At 36.8% G+C, this 19,422-nt stretch overlaps 1 protein-coding gene across 1 annotated transcript; it reads left to right on the plus strand.

Moving 5' to 3' along the window:
- Window positions 1-4,800: 4,800 nt before the first annotated feature.
- LOC104438753 (zinc finger protein 2) lies at window positions 4,801-5,304 on the plus strand. Its single transcript, XM_010051934.2, has one exon. The coding sequence runs from the start codon at window positions 4,801-4,803 to the stop codon at window positions 5,302-5,304; it is 504 nt and encodes a 167-aa protein (XP_010050236.2).
- Window positions 5,305-19,422: the final 14,118 nt, after the last annotated feature.

Raw genomic sequence — 19,422 nt, forward strand, 5'->3', positions numbered from 1 at the left:
TTGCATCTATCCGGTCCGGACGTATGCTCCGTGACAAATTTTGATAATTTGCCTCAAATGACACATGCCTTTTTTTCAATGTTTGACCGGGGAATCACAAGCTCTCCATAATTTTGGGCTCGTGGAAGGAATATTTCCATACATAGGCATTATGGGCTTCGTCAAATGGGTTGCACATTGAAAAGGAGGATGGATCTAACACATACGCAACATACAAAGAATCCGACTCGGTCCAACCACTAGTCAGCCCCGCCGCAATTTCTTGCTTGGATTGGAGTTTGTGGGCGCGATCACGGCCCTTCATTTGTTTTTTTTTTTTTTTTTTATCACGCAAATGGAGCGCACATGGGTCTAGATGATCAATGGTTGCCATCTATCCAAATAAGAGATTTATCAGCTGCACCGAGCGAGGCTAAATTGTCGTTACTGAGGCGTGAAGGGTACGGAATCCCGATCGGCCAGTCGGTAAATGTAATGCAGGGACCGACTCAACGGATCACACCTGTATTGCTGAGAAAGGAGACTATGTTGTAGCACGGTGCGCGTTGCATTATTGTATGCACATTTCTAAACTCAAGCATGACCCACAACATTTAAGTCGATCTTTAAAGATGCCTCAAGCTAACACTATCCAACAGTAATTGGATAAGAACTTTAAGAACTTTAGCTAGGTTCTGTTGAAATGCAATAATTATTCCTTTCAGATTTGAAGAATTGGTAAGTATGTTTAGGGTAGTTGAGTCTTGATATGTTTTTAAAGACACCATGCAATTTTCATTGATAAGTTCCTCTCAGATCATGTAATGAGATATCTCATCATTCATTAGCGCTCAAATGGTATTTGGCAAGCGTGTAGATTCATGCATCTGATGCGCCCTACACGTTTATCCATTTATAGCTGGGACACGTTTCTTGTCTTAAGTTTTGCAGATGAATTGTCATATTCTTAGTCATTCCTAACGACAGGAAATCATATCTTACCCCATACAACATCGACAGATCGATTCTTTGATTGAAGCACACATACATGATTTGGTTTTTGCAAGCCCTCCTATAGAGAGCAAGGTGAATCGAAACCGGGAAAATTGCCAAAAATATTCTTAATTCAGCACACAAGTATAAAAAAACGTCATAAATTTATTACATTGATATCAATGCAATTTTAAATATTTTAATTGAAACAATTTAATTCTAAATTTTTTCACATTAATACAGATTCAATTGATTAGCCAATTATATCGGAAATCGCTGACATGGACATTAACTATCTTATGTGATGCGCACACACACGCGCGCGCACACACATATATATTAATCCACACACACACACACACACATATTAATCCACACACACACACACACACACACACACACACACACACACATATATTAATCCACACACACACACACACACACACACACACACACACACACACACATATATATAATAATCCATTGGCTATGAGCCATGGCTAGTGAGGGTTGGCCTCGCCAGGCCATGTTTGCATGAGAGTCAACAAGGTCCCCCTTGCAAGATCAAATGGGGTCGACCCTCGCCCTTGATCTAATGAGGGGGCCTCGCTAGTGCTCGCCCTCCCTCAAGTGCAGCTGGGCAAGGCCAAACCTTATTGGCCATGGACTATGGTTGGTGGCCAGCCACCAACAAAAAGAAAAGAGAAAGAAAATAATAATAAAAAATTATTAAACAATTATAAAAATGTTCAAGTTAGCACCAGTTGTGCCACGTAAGATGGTTAGTGTTCATTTCAGTAATTTATTGCCTAAATTGGCCCGCTGGATTAAATTGATACCAATGTGAAAACGTTTATGATTGAACTGGTACAAATACAATAGGTTTAAGACTTTTTTAGTACTTTTTTTTTATCTCAATTCAGTCATAAGGTTTTCAGTTTGGTTAATTTAGTTATAAACATTTTGATAATTTATCAATGTAGTCATTTCGGCCAATTTTGAGTGGAAATTGCTGAAATAGATGTCAACCATTTTATATGGCACAGTTGGTATTGATGTAAAAAATTTACAATTTTCTTCTAAATTTTCTGAATTTTTTTTTCTTAAGAGTGCGTGGTCTGCCGGACAAAGAAGGCGTGGATGTTACTTCAAATGGTGTTTTTGGATGTGTCGTGACTTTCCACGTTCCATCGAGAGAGAGAGAGAGGAGAAATCCATCTTGAGGTTCGGAGCATTTTGTCTAGCTCATGGGGTCGACATTTATTTCTATCGCCCGGACGTTTGCGACCGATCAGAAAGGCTTCGTCTCTCTTCATTTGCTCGCGATGTATAAGTCCACATAATTGAACATAAGTGTCGAAAATTTAAATACTTTCAATGTTTAGTGATGAAGTTTTCGGGTACCGAAGATCAAAATAAAAAGTGGTCTGATAAGAGGTGTAAATTAAATTATAAAATTTGGTCACTTTCTTACCGGATATTGCTGAGCATTATTAGAAGGTTTTGACAATGTAATTTGCAAGATTTTAACTTCCATTGAATATTTTATCATTTAACCAATTAAATTGTGTGTAGGTACACAATGTAATTTGCAAGATTTTAACTTCCATCGAATATTTTATCATTTAACCAATTAAATTGTGTGTAGGTACATATTATTAAATTCAATTGATGACAAAAAAGGGATGTCTGGATAGGTACCTGCGTTTTATTTTTCTACTTAATCTAAATTTCATTGGACTTCACTAGTAACGTCTTAAACTTTCATATAAGGGTTTCTATGACAGAAAGATGCATATGAGGTTCGAGCAAAACGTATAAGCGAAGAAAAAAAGAAAACTACTCTGTGATGACATGCGTCACTTTAGAGTTTTCAAATTGCATACACTAAAAACTAGCAAAATTACACTGGAAGAAACAACTCTGAAGAATTAATAAAGAAGAGAAGAACTCACGAGATTTACTGAAAGTAAGCAAAATAGACTTCATTAAAAAACAAAGCCTCTTTTATTTTGGGACGTCGACCACGTTAAAAAACTATTCCACTGAAAGGGTTGAAATATTGACATGTAATTTTTTATTTTTTTTTGTTCTATCGTAGTACCCATGTTCTTCCTATAAGCAGATTGTAAATTCCCATGTCAAATCTACCTGCGTAAATAATAATAATAATAATAATAATAATAATAATAATAATAATAATAATAAATAAAATTGTACTGAAAATATCCTAAAGAGAAGCTTCAACTTCTTGAGTAAAGAAAAAAGTATCTTTATCCAGTCTTTTCTGTCGATCTCCCTCTAAGTCTTCAATTCGCATGTTTGCGCTAGCACCCTGACACGTATACATTCCTTTATAAGCAGGCTCATTTGCCATGTCCAAATTAGGTACTCTTTCCCTAGAAATCGCATGGTGCGCAATCAATCAGTGGCTCTCCGTTCAGTGTAAGGAATAAACTGAAGTATCTCAATGATACAACCACGCTTAAGGTCACAATCTGAGCACCAGTCGAAAGATAGAATCCCATAATTGAGCCATAAGATAATCCGTACTTTACCAAAAAATCTGGACTCCAGGATGATTGAATTGCTAATCCCTTCATTTGGCAGGACCACAGAGCAAAGATGGCAACCGCTAACTAAAGGAGGAGAGCTTCTCGAGCAAAACATGGAGGCAGACGCCTAGTCCTAATCCTGCATACTGCACATATGCTTGACCTAATCACGAGAGAGTCTGACGGGGCGCTCAGCGCAAACTTTCTCGTGAATGGCAAAGCTGATCATTACGTGCTCGCATTCAAGGTCAGGATGGGGGGACCGACAAGAAGCGTGATTTGACCCGCGAGAGTTTTTTGACTGGTGTTCACACCTGCACCATACATGCTCGCAAGTTTACAGGATTTACGGAGGACAACAGAAGCATGTATGGAAATTTGATGCGGACTATGCGAGAGAGAGAGAGAGAGATTCGAATGATATCACTCTCATCGACCAACTGGAAACCACGCGTTCCATTGTCCCGAGCGCCAGATGCAATCCGAGTGAAAATCAAGATTTCAAGCTACCTTTCTAAGGCAGGATTTCATTTGAAGCTACCTTTGCTTTGCTTGCTTGCTATTTGTATAGAGTAGGAACCTCCAAAGCGAGAGGCCAATAAACAACACACAATCGGATATTTCGAATCGTAAAAGAAAGTGATGATTGATTGGATAATTGCTAAATTATGTATCACCGTAAATTATTATCATTTTGAAAAGGGCGACATGAATGGATATTAAATTTTTAATGAGATTTAGCTTCAAAATACTAGAGATAATGTGCAACATACAAGGCAATATTTGTTTGATTTTTTTAAAACAAGATTCCTAAAGACAAAGTAACTTCATCTTCATTCGTTTCACTTGCAACACATGATTATTAAAGTGTGGTTTTTCATACAACGATGTCATATAGCCTCATTCCCTAGATGATGCAGTACACATGATCATTCATGTTATAGGAATCGTATTGCGATTAACTTGATCTAGTAGGACGAATCTATGGAATACTAACAGGTTTTCTTTTATGGAAACTTGTTGGCATGTTGACATTTCTCTTGTGAGAAATCTAAGAGATTCTCTATCACAGTCCCTAACCTACATATCTGTCCTTTTCTTTCATCTTGCTCTCTCCTTCCAAGTGCTTTCCGTTGCTAGAACAGTCATCATTTCACTTCATATATGTACTTCTAAGTCATCTCTCCCCCTCCCTCCCTCGCTCCCTCCCTCCCTCCCTCCCTCTCTCTCTCTCTCTCTCTCTCTCTCTCTCTCTCTCTCTCTCTCTTCTTCAATGGAACATCAATCGAATCCATGGCATCAGAGCTCCTCAGCCGCTAATCACAGGCAGCTCAACCTAGAGCTCGCACTTGAGCCATGTTCACCATCCTCGTCATCATCACCAGCATCACTCCATCCTCTTGCAGTTCCTGCAAAAGACAACAAGCTTTACTCATGCAACTTCTGCCAAAAGAAGTTCTATAGCTCGCAAGCACTTGGGGGTCACCAGAATGCTCACAAGCTCGAGCGAACCCTAGCGAAGAAGAGCAGGGACTTGTGCTCTGCCGCAAAACCTCCTGCGGCGATCTCGAATGGTCACCATGTACGGCCATCTTTTCAATCTGTGGTTTATGAGAATCAGCCACGCTTGGCCAGGCATGTTGGGGATGATATGAGGTATGCTGGGACTAATCCGCTGTATGGTTCATCTTGGTCTCAAGGATACATCGAAGTTCCTGATCATGATGGTGATCTCCGGGAGGATTTTAGCCAGCTCGATTTGTCGTTAAGGCTTTGATATGCAAGATCAGAGATGCGTAATAATTCAAGAACGCCGATCAACACATCTTGAGATATATAAGTGAAGTCTCGTTTGAGGATTGGAGGTTTGCAGGGTTTTAAGCATATTTTTTGACCAGATTTTACATATGTGCAGATCTCATTTACTGAGAAGTTAGAGTTCTACATAGACTTAATTCCGGTCTAATTCCCTTAATTCACATGGTAATTGTTGTAGAATCATAGATATGGTTTCTAGCAAAAAGAATTATAGATATGGTATATGGGTATGTCGTTCTTTAATGTTTAATACTTAATGTCCAGCTCGCTTGATTTTAGAATACTATTTGCCCCGCTTTTCGTTTGGCGTTCTCACTCTTGATAAGATTCAGGTAAAAGTGTACGAACTCTTGCGCAATGATTCTTAATTACACTTCCTATGCTACAGCTATTTTTGACTGAGGGAAAATATTATACGTGATGATCATACTGCGTAGACAATCAAAACAGTTTAGTTCTCTGATGCAGTGACCATGTAATTTATGAATTCTGAAAGTGATTAAGGTTGAGTGATTCCAGATAAGCAAGAAAGGTAGTGTGTCATCGTGGCATAAGAGACTCTCCAATTTTGATTATTCTGATTACTCTATATGAATACATCTCGAAACGAATGCAGAATTGTAGCCCTATGATACTGCTTGAAATCAAATCTTATCAATTCTTACATTTCACGACATGCTCTTGATCATGTCATCAATATTATTTAGTGCATTCAATCTAGACGAACCAATGATTTATATGTTTGGTCAATCATATTTTCTGCTGCCTATTTGATCCGGTATTTCCAATGCAAATAACAAGTAGTGATTGCTATTCAATGATGTGAAGGAAACCCTAACCCCATCTCTCTCTTCCCTCCTTTAAGCCCCATAATTGACATCCCCTACTGGAGATCTTTCACCTCTCCCCACACGCGCACAGAGAGAGAGAGAGAGAGAGAGAGAGAGAGAGAGAGAGAGTAAATGGAAGTGGCGGTCTCAATTGATGATGGTTGGTGGAGGCATTGAGGCAGAGTTGACATGAGGGTAGAGACAAGGCGGAATTATGTGATAGAGAGTTTTGTTTGTCAAAACGCCTTTGGAATATGCACTTTGAAAGTTGCGTATTGTCTTCTCAAATGACAATTTCGGTTTACCTCATGAATTGAGATGTCGGATCTAATCATTGTGTTTTTTGTTCTCTACAAGTAAATCAGCCTAGGTGAAACTTGTCATGGCCAAAAATTAAGAAGAGCTGGAGACGGGCGAATCCTATTAACCGACACGATACTTTCTTTAGTACTTCAATGAATTCAACCTTTGATATATGAGAATGAGACTTCTATCCATAGTTGACATTTGTCGATACATCGATGGAAGTACTATGGCAGCATAGACACGCTCAAGATTCATGACTATGTAGATCATCAAATCTGAAATGAGTTTCTCTTTTTCGGTCATTTCAGTCGTCAAGACAAATGATGAGGAAAAACCCATTAATAGACTCTTGCGTGTATGATTCTCGTACACTTACGAGCAAGTCGAATACTCATTTACATTCAAGTATAAGTATATATATGAACATGCCTCTATGTATAAGCTCCAATTTTGAGATTTACTTAGTTGGCCATAGTCCCACGATTTCTATGTGGTATGTTACAAAAAAATATTCTTAGTAATTTCTTTGTTTTCTTCTTTTGGTTTAGCGGTCCGGCGGTGTTTGGACTAACTTTCACGCACATCAACTAATCCATCTATCCATGCAATCTCAAATCATGTTTTGTTAACACAAAACCGCCTTCACAAACATTTTACATCGAGTTTAAGGTAGACACCCCCATCTCCCGATTATGAGAGCAATATGTTTGGATGTTAAGAAGGTCATTAATTAAACCATCGGATTTATTTGTCAAATCATGAGTTGAAATTTCCTTTTTCTCCACAGTTTCGAATAAAAGCATTATGGTTCTTTGCACTGAAGGTGAAAACGAGAGTTTGCGATATGCGTGTCACACCGACTAGTCAGCTTTCCTTTTTTGGGCATTAGGTCTCGCTAGAAAAGTTCGACCAAGCCCCATTAATCAAACAAGATGGAGCACTAATCAACAATGTTGCATCTGTTTAGGGCGAGTCATGATGATAGCTCCTTTTAGATAATGTTTTTCGCTTTTAGCTCACACCAGACTTTAAGCGACAGTCTATTGGGTTCAATTTATTAGGCGTGGACATGACTTTAAGCTCTGTTCGATGAAACAAAGCGATCAAGCAAGTTCCACACGTAATAAACAGCGAGGGGGACGCATCACACATCTTTTCGATTAGACCCTCTGTGATAAGCCCACGATAAATTGTTTCAATTGAAGAGTATTTTACGCAAAGTAATTCAAGCGGGGGGGTTTCATTTCAAGAGGGTCTTAGTCTAGAGGATGGCTTTTTTTCTTTTTTTCTTTTTTTCCTTTTGTAAAGAAATATGGAAGGATAAGTTTTAAGGCGAATCATTATTTTCAGCGAAAGCCTCGCACTAAGAGTTTTCATGTCTATTTCTTAACACCATATGGTGAATCTAGTCACCAGTGATGGAAGATTTTGCGTGACAGCTATTACCTTTCCTGATTGCAACTACGGTTTACTCTGAAATTGATAGAATTATATGGTTAATTGATTCCCATGTGATTTAGCATATGCTTCATAAGACGTCAAACAAAATGCTCTCCCACAAATGTTCCATTAAATTTCATCGGTGCTCTACCTAAAAATTCTCAAACATTTTGATGAAAAACTTTAAGATCGTATGGAAGTGTGTGCGTGTGTATGTATATATACTTCTATTTCTTTTCCTAAAGGGTTAAATTTTAGGGTGAAGATTGTATCAGAATGGTGACTCGATCTTATGGAAGGCAATTATGAACGTATAACCGGTCTTACAAAAAGGAACTTTATGGAATTTGAGAAATGTCAAACATGTTAGGTTTTGGACATATAGATGAATATCAAATATGGAATTGCTCTATAATATTGTTAGTACCCAATTATCTCCTTCTTAGATGGACAAAAAAGTTTGTGATTATGCATTGAATGGAAAGTGGAATTTTCGAATATCTTGGGAAATTATACCACAAGATGTAATCTTTAGCATTAGAGCTGTCAAACCTCCTTCAACCTTTGATGGGACGATACTCTTTTGTGGGAGGGTACAGGTCAGCGTGCGAGATAATCAATGGGGCGGAAAATCAAGAATTTGATGGTATATGGTCTACAATTTGGAAGTGAAATGGACCTTGACATATTAGAACTTTCCTTTGGCTAGCCACTCATGAGCAACTACTAACTAATGAATTGAAGATGTCTAGCAACTTGAGAGGAAATTTATATTGCTTGAGATGTGAGTCTCATATGGATATGACTTTACTATTCTAAGGGATTGTCCAATTGTCCATAGGATATGGCTTGAGTTTGTCCCACACAATATTTCGGAGAATTTTTCTCAATGAATATGTCGTAATGGTTGAATTCAAATCTTGTTAGTAAGGGCAGCCGAATTTTAATTACGATTGGAGCATAATTTTTGTAGTTGTGTGGCTTTTTTGGCAATGAAGAAACAAGTCACTTTTCTAGGACAATTTTGTTTTCCCTTCAAATCTAGTACATAATTCGGTCATAAATGAAGGAAATCATTAAAGCTTCATTTGCGAATAACTCAACATTAGGTGGATCATGCACCTCTTTGATTTTGGTTAGATGGGATCATTAAACTAAATATTGATGGGGCCTCTGAAGGCCACCTAGGACTTACTAGTCTAGAGGGTTTATTTAGAAACGAAGTTGGTGATTGGATTGGTGGTTTTGCTATGTTACGCAACCAGAACTTTGGGATTTATGGTTAGGACATTTTTTCACAAAACAATTTGGATTTCATAAGATCATTATTGAGATTGACTTTAAAGCCATTATTGATCTTCTTAGTTTAGAATTAGAGCTTATGATTGATGATGCTAGTCCTACTTTGCTTAAAGATAACAAAAGAAATTCCTAACAAAGTGTACCTCAAATATGTTGCATGCTAATGTTGAATTAACAACAGCACAAGCAAATGATATATTGAATAAACACTGCATCACTTCAAACAGAAAGACTAAAGGCCACCTATCTGTGGCCGGCTTTAAGTCAAAAGAGAAGCAGTGATACTGTTGCTTTTTTAGTTTGGATTTAAAGTGGAACATATCTTTCAGGAAGGAAATTGCTCTATTGATTGACTTGCACATCTTGGAATCAGCAAGCATTTGATTACTAGCTTCTTTTCATTACCTACTACATATTCACTTCATGTTTATTAGGTGATAAAATATGGATATTAGATCTATGGTGCTAAATTTTTGTATTCATCTTTAGCCCTTTTGATTAAAAATAATTAGGATGAAATTCCTTAATTAGTGTGATATCTCCGACCATATTAATCATTCTCAACGTTTAAGACGAATCTTTATTTTAATGGTTTCGTATCATTTACACGTGTAAGGGTATCACCGTATTTAATCTTTCCCTTTGGTTGCATGGAAAAAATACAAGGCTAATATATATGCAATCATCATGCCATCTAGTACCTACATCAATGACACGGTTTATAAATATGATCAGCAATATGATAATACGATCTTGAACTCAAACGATTTATTAGTGTTTCGTTGAAAAGAGTTGACAACACCTTTCGAAATGTTAGTTGATATGAAAATTAATGAAGGATGTAATGATTCTTTGTTGATTCTTGGATAGAAAATGCGAATAAAGGAGAAAATTAATGGTATCGAGATTGGAAGCAATCTTGATGAGCCCCGTAAAAGGGTACTAAAATATAAAGATAACAGCAAGATAAAATAGAACATACAGTAATGATTAATTGATTAGTGGTGCTTTGCTCAAATTATAATCCTAATATCTGTGGTTCCTATAAATGATTAACAACAATTACAAAGAAAGCATACAACAGCCTACGTGAATCCTAAAATTCAGTAATAAGTATTTACAAACGGTCATAAAAAGACCAACTACTCATGCCCTCATCACTTCCTTCACGTTGACGATTTTTTCACGTCTTGCAGACCCTCTTCCTAGTGGTTATAACAACCGATCTCTCGGTCGTCATCAGTAATGACTTTCGAGATTCATGGCTTTTATGAATTGGTCATCGTGTGGACCAAAATCGTTGGCCCCATCACTCAAGAACTTATCTTGCTCTTAATCCATCAATCTTTGTCTCAGCTTCAATTATTTTGTCGATTGACCAAGTTTTATATGCCGACACGTTGTGGCTCAACACTTAGCAATTTTCCTTTACGTAACTTGTCGGCAATTCCACATCATCTTTGTCGACTGTCCATAGTTGTGTTGCGACCTCCCTTTTCTATCCGACAAGGGTTGGGGATATTTTCTGTAGAATGAGAGTTTTCAGCAACCTATTGGGGTTGATTAAAAACCAAATGAGACACGGAGATTATTTCACTTCCTACAAAATCAGAGATTATATAGGATCGGAGACTTAACTACGTTAATATTCTAATAATTGCATATTCAATATCACTAACTTAGAAAGTTGTTAACTAAGTGGTCATGCAATCTTGATTACCAATTATAATCTTAAAGGTATCAAAGCCACTAAGTGATCATGGAAATGTTTTTGAGGAGTTCATTACGATCCTAAACTAGACCTAACCATTCTATAAAAATAAATTAACAAACAAGCTATTGAAATGATTTTAAAGTAAGCACCAACTATCAAAAGCATCTAAGGATTACTCATTTATGTTTTACTGATGACCTATTCTTATTTGCTCATGGGGATGTGAACTTCGTCCTTTACCTTGTTGATGCACTAAATGATTTTGTACCTCTTATAGGACTTAGGTTTAACCCAAACAAATGCACATCTTTTTCTCTGGGTTGTCTGAGGATGAAAAACTCTTTATATTGGATCACACGCCTTTCTCCACAAGCACCCTCCCCATTAGATACCTCAGTGTCCCTTACTCGTAAGCTCATGCACGTGGACTGTAAGGGCCTAATAGATATTCTAGAAAATATGTGGATGGGGTGGGAATCATATTAGTTACGCAAGAGGACTTGAATTGGCCAAATCGGTACTTTCTTCTATTTGCACTTACTAGATGCAAATGTTTCTCCTCCCAAAGCAAACTATCTACGAGATTAAAAAGAAAATTAGACCATTTTTATGGGCAGAAAATGCTGAAACTCAACAGATCCCACAAAGTTATATGGAATGTAGTATGCTCACCAAAAAAAGGGAGGACTAGGCCTACTCGATCTAAAACTTTGGAATAAAGTATTGATGGGTTGCACGCTTTGACGCCTCATCAACCTTTCATCTTCATTCCTTTAGACTACTTGGGTTCATTATATTAAATGCAGAGGTACTACCATCATGCAACTCGACATAAAAAGTGGTATGGCTTGGAGTTGGCAATGTATTCTCAAGCTAAAACTTGCTCTAACATCTATAATCTCTAGCCAAACATACTGTTGCAAAGAGATACAAGGAATTCAAACAAGAGGGATCGGTCATGGAATAGTATCAATTAATTTGGATCGATGGTATTAGCAAGCATAATTTCATCGGCTAGCTTGTTTGTAGAGATAGACTACCAACAACAATAGCCATATTGCAGTGGTTGTCTTCAGTAGATACTAACGCTTTGTTCGTTTTTCAGAAATGTGGCATTTTTGAAAAATATTTTCTAGAAAGCCATCTTCCAAGAAAATGTAATTATTTTTTTATGGTTGAGTGAAACCTGAAAATGAAGTGGAAAATATTTTATGTTGTTTAATAAAGAAATTTTTTTCCTCCACACACTCTTTTCCATTTATTTTATTTTTAAAATCGATTTCTCATTATTTTTATTTTTTAAAATCGATTTTTAATTATTTTATTTTTAAAAAAACCGATCATTAAATTTTTTTTCTTTTTCTTGTTTGTTTTCCTCTTCTTCTTCTTGGCCAGTCGCCGGCTACAGCTCGTACGACTGCCTTACTTAGTAATAGTCGATATGGTAAGGTAAGCAAGCTTGAAGCTCGCCAATCTAGCGAGGCCCGAGGTCAACGAGCTTGAGCTTGTAGTGAGGCTCGCGCTTGCCGATTTGGCAAGGCTTGAGCTCACCAACCTTGAGTCTCGCTTGATCGGTGAGCTTTGGGGTCGTCGGTCTTGGGCCTCACCAAATCGGCAAGCCTCGAGCTCGATGCTCACCCTCGCTAATCTAGTGAGCGGCTAGCCTAAGCTCGCTAGAGATGGGTGAGCCTCATGCTCACTAGCGAGCTCGAATCTCACCTGTGGCCAGTCACCAGTCGTTGCTATGGCCAACAACTGGCCAATAAAGAAGAAGAGGGAAAACAAAGAAAAGAAAAAGAAAAAATAATTTGAATTTAAAAATAAAAAGGGGGGAGGAGGAGGAGGAAGTAAAGGCTTGGAAGGGTGCGAGATAAGAGAGATCAAGTGAGAAAAAGTGGAAAACATTTTCCCCCAGTTTAAAAGACTTTTTTTCCTCATTCATGGAAAATGTTTTCCCCAAGCAATTAATTTTCTGTGAAATGAACGTCGGAACTTTGGAAAACATTTTTCTAGAAATTGTTTTCCGCAAAACGAATGGAGCCCGAATGTAAACTTTGTATGACTGGTACAGAAGATATAAACCACTTATTCTTTTAGTGCACCTGGACAAGTAGTGTATGGCATAGTATTTTGGTACAAAATGGAATTTGGCATTATGTAGGAGGTTGGAACTTAGAACTTCAATGAATGATCGGGGACACCAAGGGTAAAAAATTGAAGATGAGACTCCTCAAGCTATCTTTTTTAGCGACAATCTATTAAATCTGGATGGAACACAATCGCAAACGATTTCAAAACAAGTCGATTGAGACTCATGTTCTGTTGGCTAGGAGTCAAAAGATTGTAAGAGGTAAGACATCACTCTACTAAAAATGTAGGCCTTTTTAGGCAAATGTTTTATTGGCTCCTGTATGGAGCCTTCCTCCTTCCATCTTCTCACATTAATACTCTTTATAATGTTAGGGGATCGCCCTAAGCTTAGTACCTCATATGATTAATGATATTCGCATATTTACAATTTTAAAAAAAAGTGCAAAAATGAAAACCTGACAGTAGTCGACCAAAGAATATACATGGCCATGTTTTAGAGCTTTAGGACAGGATCCACCTTGAGTAAAATGGAAATTTAAGTATTCATGAAATTATTCTAAACGTGTGACATTACACTATTCTAATCCATGCCAAACGGATTATTTATAATAAAAGTTATTTATAGAATACCCAAAAAAGCACTAAATTAGGGGATGACTTTAGAAAATTAGAGAAATTCCAAACCTGTCATTTATGCTCTACTTTATTTAACAGTTATCTATACTTTTTGGTTTTCTTCCAGATTTTTTAATTATTATTTTTAAAAAAAAAAATTGAAAAATAATATCAATTCATTAGACTCAAGTATGCTTAATTCAAATAAACATGGACCAATTCATAACATGAATATCACATTAATAAAGCTCGAATCAACCTATTCAAAATTGGAATGTCGTTTGGACATTTCGTCGAACAACCAGTGTGCATTAGATTACCCAGACCAGTTTGTGACCTTCAATCTTGACTCGAAAGTGATCTTAAGCTCAAACAAGACATCAGAGTTATACTAAAACTTTTAGGTCGCCTACCCTGATTCAAGTGCTTATATCTAATATACTAAAGACTTTGAGAAAAATTCACTCAATCTAAATGAATGTATGTATTACGAGATTTCAAATGCAACAAATATCCCAGATAATGATCAACTACAAAGGTCAAAATGACCCCTCAAAGTGGCCTTCATGCATGATCCACACAGGCTGGCCATCTAGCGTGAATCGGTTCAGTTTTTTGTTCAAGTTCTAAGCACTCCATGGCTCATATAGAGATTTAAAAACCAAATCAAGCTGACCTGTATCATTTGTAATCCCATATAACATTCATCAAGCTCACAAAGACAGATAACTCATGTAAACAAGTGTAGCAAGTCAAGTATGCACCACTCTTGAAGCTAGTTCAACACTTAGAAAACCAGCCTCAGATATAAGTTTCCTAACTCTTGATTTTCCATGGTCAAAATTGAACAAAAATGCATTTGAGATCCCTACCTTGCTACCTAGTTGCTGTGTCATGCGGTTCTTGGCCAAAGGAACAAAGAAATTGTCCTTTGAAGAGGCTTGTAAATTGGCTCCTTCGAATGAAAAATGGGATCTGCAAGGAAGAAAGCTTTCCACGAAGATAGGTACTTTGTGAACTAAAAAAAAAAAAAAAGATTTGTAATTTTATTAAACCGTTGGTAAGTACTTCACCGAAAGGTCAAACAAAATACCTTTTAAAATATGGATGGATTAATGAGTAAATCAACAAAAATTGTGAATGTCACTTTATTGATTTTAAATAGGAAAGTAAATGACAAATAATTTAAAATACAATATTATGAAGAATTGTTGCCAGTGATATAAATTACAAGAAAATAAAGGCAAAAATAAATTTGCAGAATAACGTTGAATCTCATTATTGAGTGAGGGTGCTTTACAAGAAGTACAATTGGGATATCTAAATCTTGCAAGCAACAATTACATAGACGGTTACATCGACTCCACTATCTTGACAGTTGCCTCTTTGATGGTTGTGTCTGATATTGTCAACTCCATTCCTTGACCGTTATATTGCCTCTACTTACCTGACGGTTACTTCTTCGTTTCTTGCATATGAGAATGTTGACTAAACACCTTGGACATTTTTTGATATCAAAAGTAAGTCACCAACAAGTTAGCAAGAATCAGGCGAGTGGTGATTTATTCAGTAATTAGATGTTTAATACTCATAATTTCTTTCAAAAAAAAATCTTTTATCCTGTGAAAAAAATCCTTGCTTTTGTTTTTTTCGCGAGAGGAACGATGAAATCGTTTGGTCTAAATGTATAAAGTTGCCTTTTTGTATTAGTTGTTCATTCCCGTTCACCAAATAAAACGAGAAAATCGCAATCAGTGAGCATGGTCGTCAGATTGATCAACTTCCCTTTTTACTGTAAGTTCGCACACCGGCAAAAACCAAACAATTCAAGGAACGCATGAAGGGTCGAGGAAGAGGCTTTCAACGCGATAAGATTAGGGATAGATTAGTTAAAGTGAACTTGTTTAATTAGTCGAGGCAGCCGGGTTTAGCTCGAAAGCAATCTCATTCCAGAAAGAGCAAGCGACGTCCATGTCCGTGATTAGATCTTCCAAGGTCCCATGAGATGCTCGAAAATGTCATCATCTTCTTTCTTGTTGAGCGGTCACATTGAGAAATCTTCTTAACATAGCCATTTAGTTGATTAGTGTGCAATAAAACGATGCACAGGTTTCTCGAATGAGGCTTTGGTCCGTCATTTGGCATGAGGTTTCGGTCTTAGCCGCCTAGACTTCATCCTTTAATTTTGGGATAAGTGCATTAAAATTTCTAAAACTCATGATGAAAGTACAATAAAATCCTAAAATTTTAAAAAAAATGCATTTGAATCATAGAACTTATTAGATTCATATAATTAAATCATTCCATTAACTCCATCCAACTTGATTAATGAAAATGCTAATGTGACTATTATTATTATTATTATTATTATTATTATTATTATTATTATTATTATTATTATTATTATTATTATTATTATTATTATTATTATCCTACATGATGTTGACGTGGCTAAAGCATGATGTGGTTTTGGTTCAAGTATGATTTTATAATATAGATTTTATTTAAATTATATTTATTAAAAAAAAAAAAGCTAACTTAACAAAGAAAAAAGAAGAAGCAAAACTTAAGTGAGGGCTTCCGCCGCCCCCACCATCACGGCCTCAATCCAAAAAAAAAAAGAGTAAAGAAAATAAAATTAAAATTAAAATGCCAAAAAAATTAAAGTATTATTTAAAAATGTCTACGTTAGTGCCGGTCGTGCCACCTAAGACGGCTAGCATCTACGTTAACAATTTCCAACCAAAATTGATTGAATTGATTCAATTGACAAAATATGAAGAAAAAAAAAAAAGGACTAAATTAACATAATTAAAAAGCCTAGTACTAAATTAGCACAACTACTACAAATTTATGACTTTTTTTAGTAATTTCCCAAACCAAACTTAAAAATAGCTCTCCACGAACATCATCAATCATGTTGGAGTTTCCGTGCCTTCCCTCCTACTTAAAGTCTGCGCATTCGTTAACACTCATAGATGTAATGACGCCTAAAATTTCCTTTTCAAGTCTTCGAGGTCCTCTGGAATAAAGAGAGATGAAGGAATCTAACTCAAGAGAGTCAAGAAAACCTTAAAAATTTTCATTAGATTTTACCGAGAGCACCAATCTTCTCAATTTCTCATTTAGTGTAGCCATATAAGTTCATACTCAATCAGTCCTTGCTAGAATATGCAAATGTTAAAACATACATTCTTCTAACAATTTAAACTTTAAAATCAATTGGCGGTATTCAACAAATTTGTACAAGCCTCTCTATGACATCCAAAAATTCCCATGTTTTAACAATAATATTTAGGATTAATTTCACAACTGGATCACTAAGAGTCTGAGGCGTCAAGGCTAAGTTGATAGATTCTGACGTGTAGTTAGTAGTGTAGGACAATGATACTTAACTTGCCGCCATATTATTTATAGAAAATGGCCGATATGTTCTGAAATTCATAGTTGATGATATTTGATGATAGTAAAGATTTAAATGTATTATCCACTGGTGGACAGCTAAGTTGGTTGGGCTTCAGGCACTTCACCACAGAGGTCACAGGGTCGAAACTCCGCAATTACTAACACATTTTAAGTGAGGGGTCATGGTGGTAGAGTCATGTGCTAGCTTTTCCCCAGGTATTGACGCTTGGTCCAGGGTGCACCACACACTCTATGGGCCATGGGCTACCCAGCGTAAGCTTTCCTACTAGGTTTAGTAAAGTGGGGATCTAAAGATCTATTTATTTCAGCATTGTACCTTGTACTCTTGATAAACGCTCAAATAAGAAATCGTCTCTCTCTCTCCCATGGACGTAGGTGGATCTTTCGCCGAACCACGTAAATCTCCGTGTTCTTAATTATTCTTGTTTACTTTTCTCATTGGGAAATCTAGGAAGGCTTGAAGATTTTGAACTATTTGTTTCCTAATATATTTCCTAGATTTGGGTTTTAAATTTGATAGTATCTTTATGGTGGAATTCCTTTCCTACTAGGTTTAGGAAAGTGGGGATCTAAAGATCTATTTATTTCAGCATTGTACCTTGTACTCTTGACATACGCTCAAATAAGAAATCGTCTCTCTCTCTCCCGTGGACGTAGGTCTTTACGACTGAACCACGTAAATCCGGTGTCCGATTTATTTTTCTTCTTCCGTCTATATTTTGTTCGTTCGCTCACCCCGATGGGCTCGGCTAATCCTGGGCATCAAAAGAAAAAAAAAAGATTTAAATTTATTGAATTTAGATATTCCTAATTTTTCATAACTTTCATTTATGATTTTAGTGGATTCAAAATATTTTCAAACACACCGATGTTCATAATCAAATGTTTAGAATGAATATTGGTTTCCAAAAAACCTGCATCTCTTCATTTGGAATGACACTTCTCTTTTCTCAACCAAAATCTCTAGAATGATGCTTTGGTTTGAGATATTGAACTTGGTAACTTTGGCATCATGTATGATATCATCAATTTTAGTCATAGTCCATTAACATATGGGTGACTCATGTCTATAGTTTACAAATGTTTTGGGTGACTCGTGGTTTGTTACTACATTGGCGATTCATGCACACACTTGGCCATAGAAGGAGTTATGAAGTATATCATCGTCTTATAGAAGACTCCAATTTTGATAATTCAAATTTCTGAAATAAACATGTATCTTGCAACGAAAGCAAAATCATAGCCCTACGATAGTGCTTGAAAATCAAATTTCATCAGTTCACACGTTTCACAACATGCTTTTGGTCATATCATCAATATTGTCTAGTGCATACTGCATATATACTTGTAGTATGTAATCTACACGAACAAATGATGCTACATCTTGGATTGGTCAATCATGTTTTCTGCTGCCTATTTGATCCTGCATTTCCGTTGCGAAGAACAAGTGATTGCTATTCAATGATTTGAAGCAAACCCTAACCCATTCCTCTCTTCCCTTCTTTAAGCTCCACAATAGACATCCCTAGTGGAGATAGCCCACCTCTTCCCACACACGTACGTGCAGCGCAGGCAGAGAGAGAGAGAGAGAGAGAGAATGGAATTGGCGGTCTTAATTAATGATTGTTGGTGGAGGCATTGAGGCAGAGTTGACAGAAGGGTGGAGATAAGGCGGGATTATGTGATTAGAGTTTCGCTTACCTAAACGCATTTGGTTTATGCACTTCGAAATTTGTGTATGTTCTACTCAGATAACAATTTCGATTTACTCCGCGAATTTTGAGGTAGGAGCTCATCACTGGGTTTTTTGTTCTCTTCGAGTACATCAGCCTAGGTCAACCTTGTCATTGCCTAAACGAAGAAGAGCTTGAGGGCGCCGAATGCTCTAACCTGCACAATAATCCTATTAATACCTCAATGAGTCCAATCATTGATTCACGGAAAGGAGAGTTTAATCAACAGCTGAGATCTATTGAGACACTAATGAAAACACCGTGGCAGGACAGAAGATTTCCATCCTCTCTGGACCCGTGAATAAGTAGATCTACAAATGTGACTTGAATTACTTTTTATGGGTCAATCCAATGTTCAAGATAAATTATGAGAAAGCCCCCATCTATGTACTCTCTTCCGGGCATGGTTCAAGTATACTTAGCAAGGAGCACGAATACTCGTTTACATTTTGATGCTCCCCAACACGACACGTAAAGGGGAGTGCTGTAACTCTATCATCATGTCAACATGACATGTATCATCAGCGATGTTAGAATGCTTCACATAGAGAACTGACAGTTCAAGTAGACCCGTCCAATCTCTTACTTGAGATGATTTTCCCGGCTTTCCCCATCTTGTG

This window comes from Eucalyptus grandis, chromosome 3, assembly GCF_016545825.1.
Source record: "Eucalyptus grandis isolate ANBG69807.140 chromosome 3, ASM1654582v1, whole genome shotgun sequence".
NCBI classification, from domain to species: domain Eukaryota; kingdom Viridiplantae; phylum Streptophyta; class Magnoliopsida; order Myrtales; family Myrtaceae; genus Eucalyptus; species Eucalyptus grandis.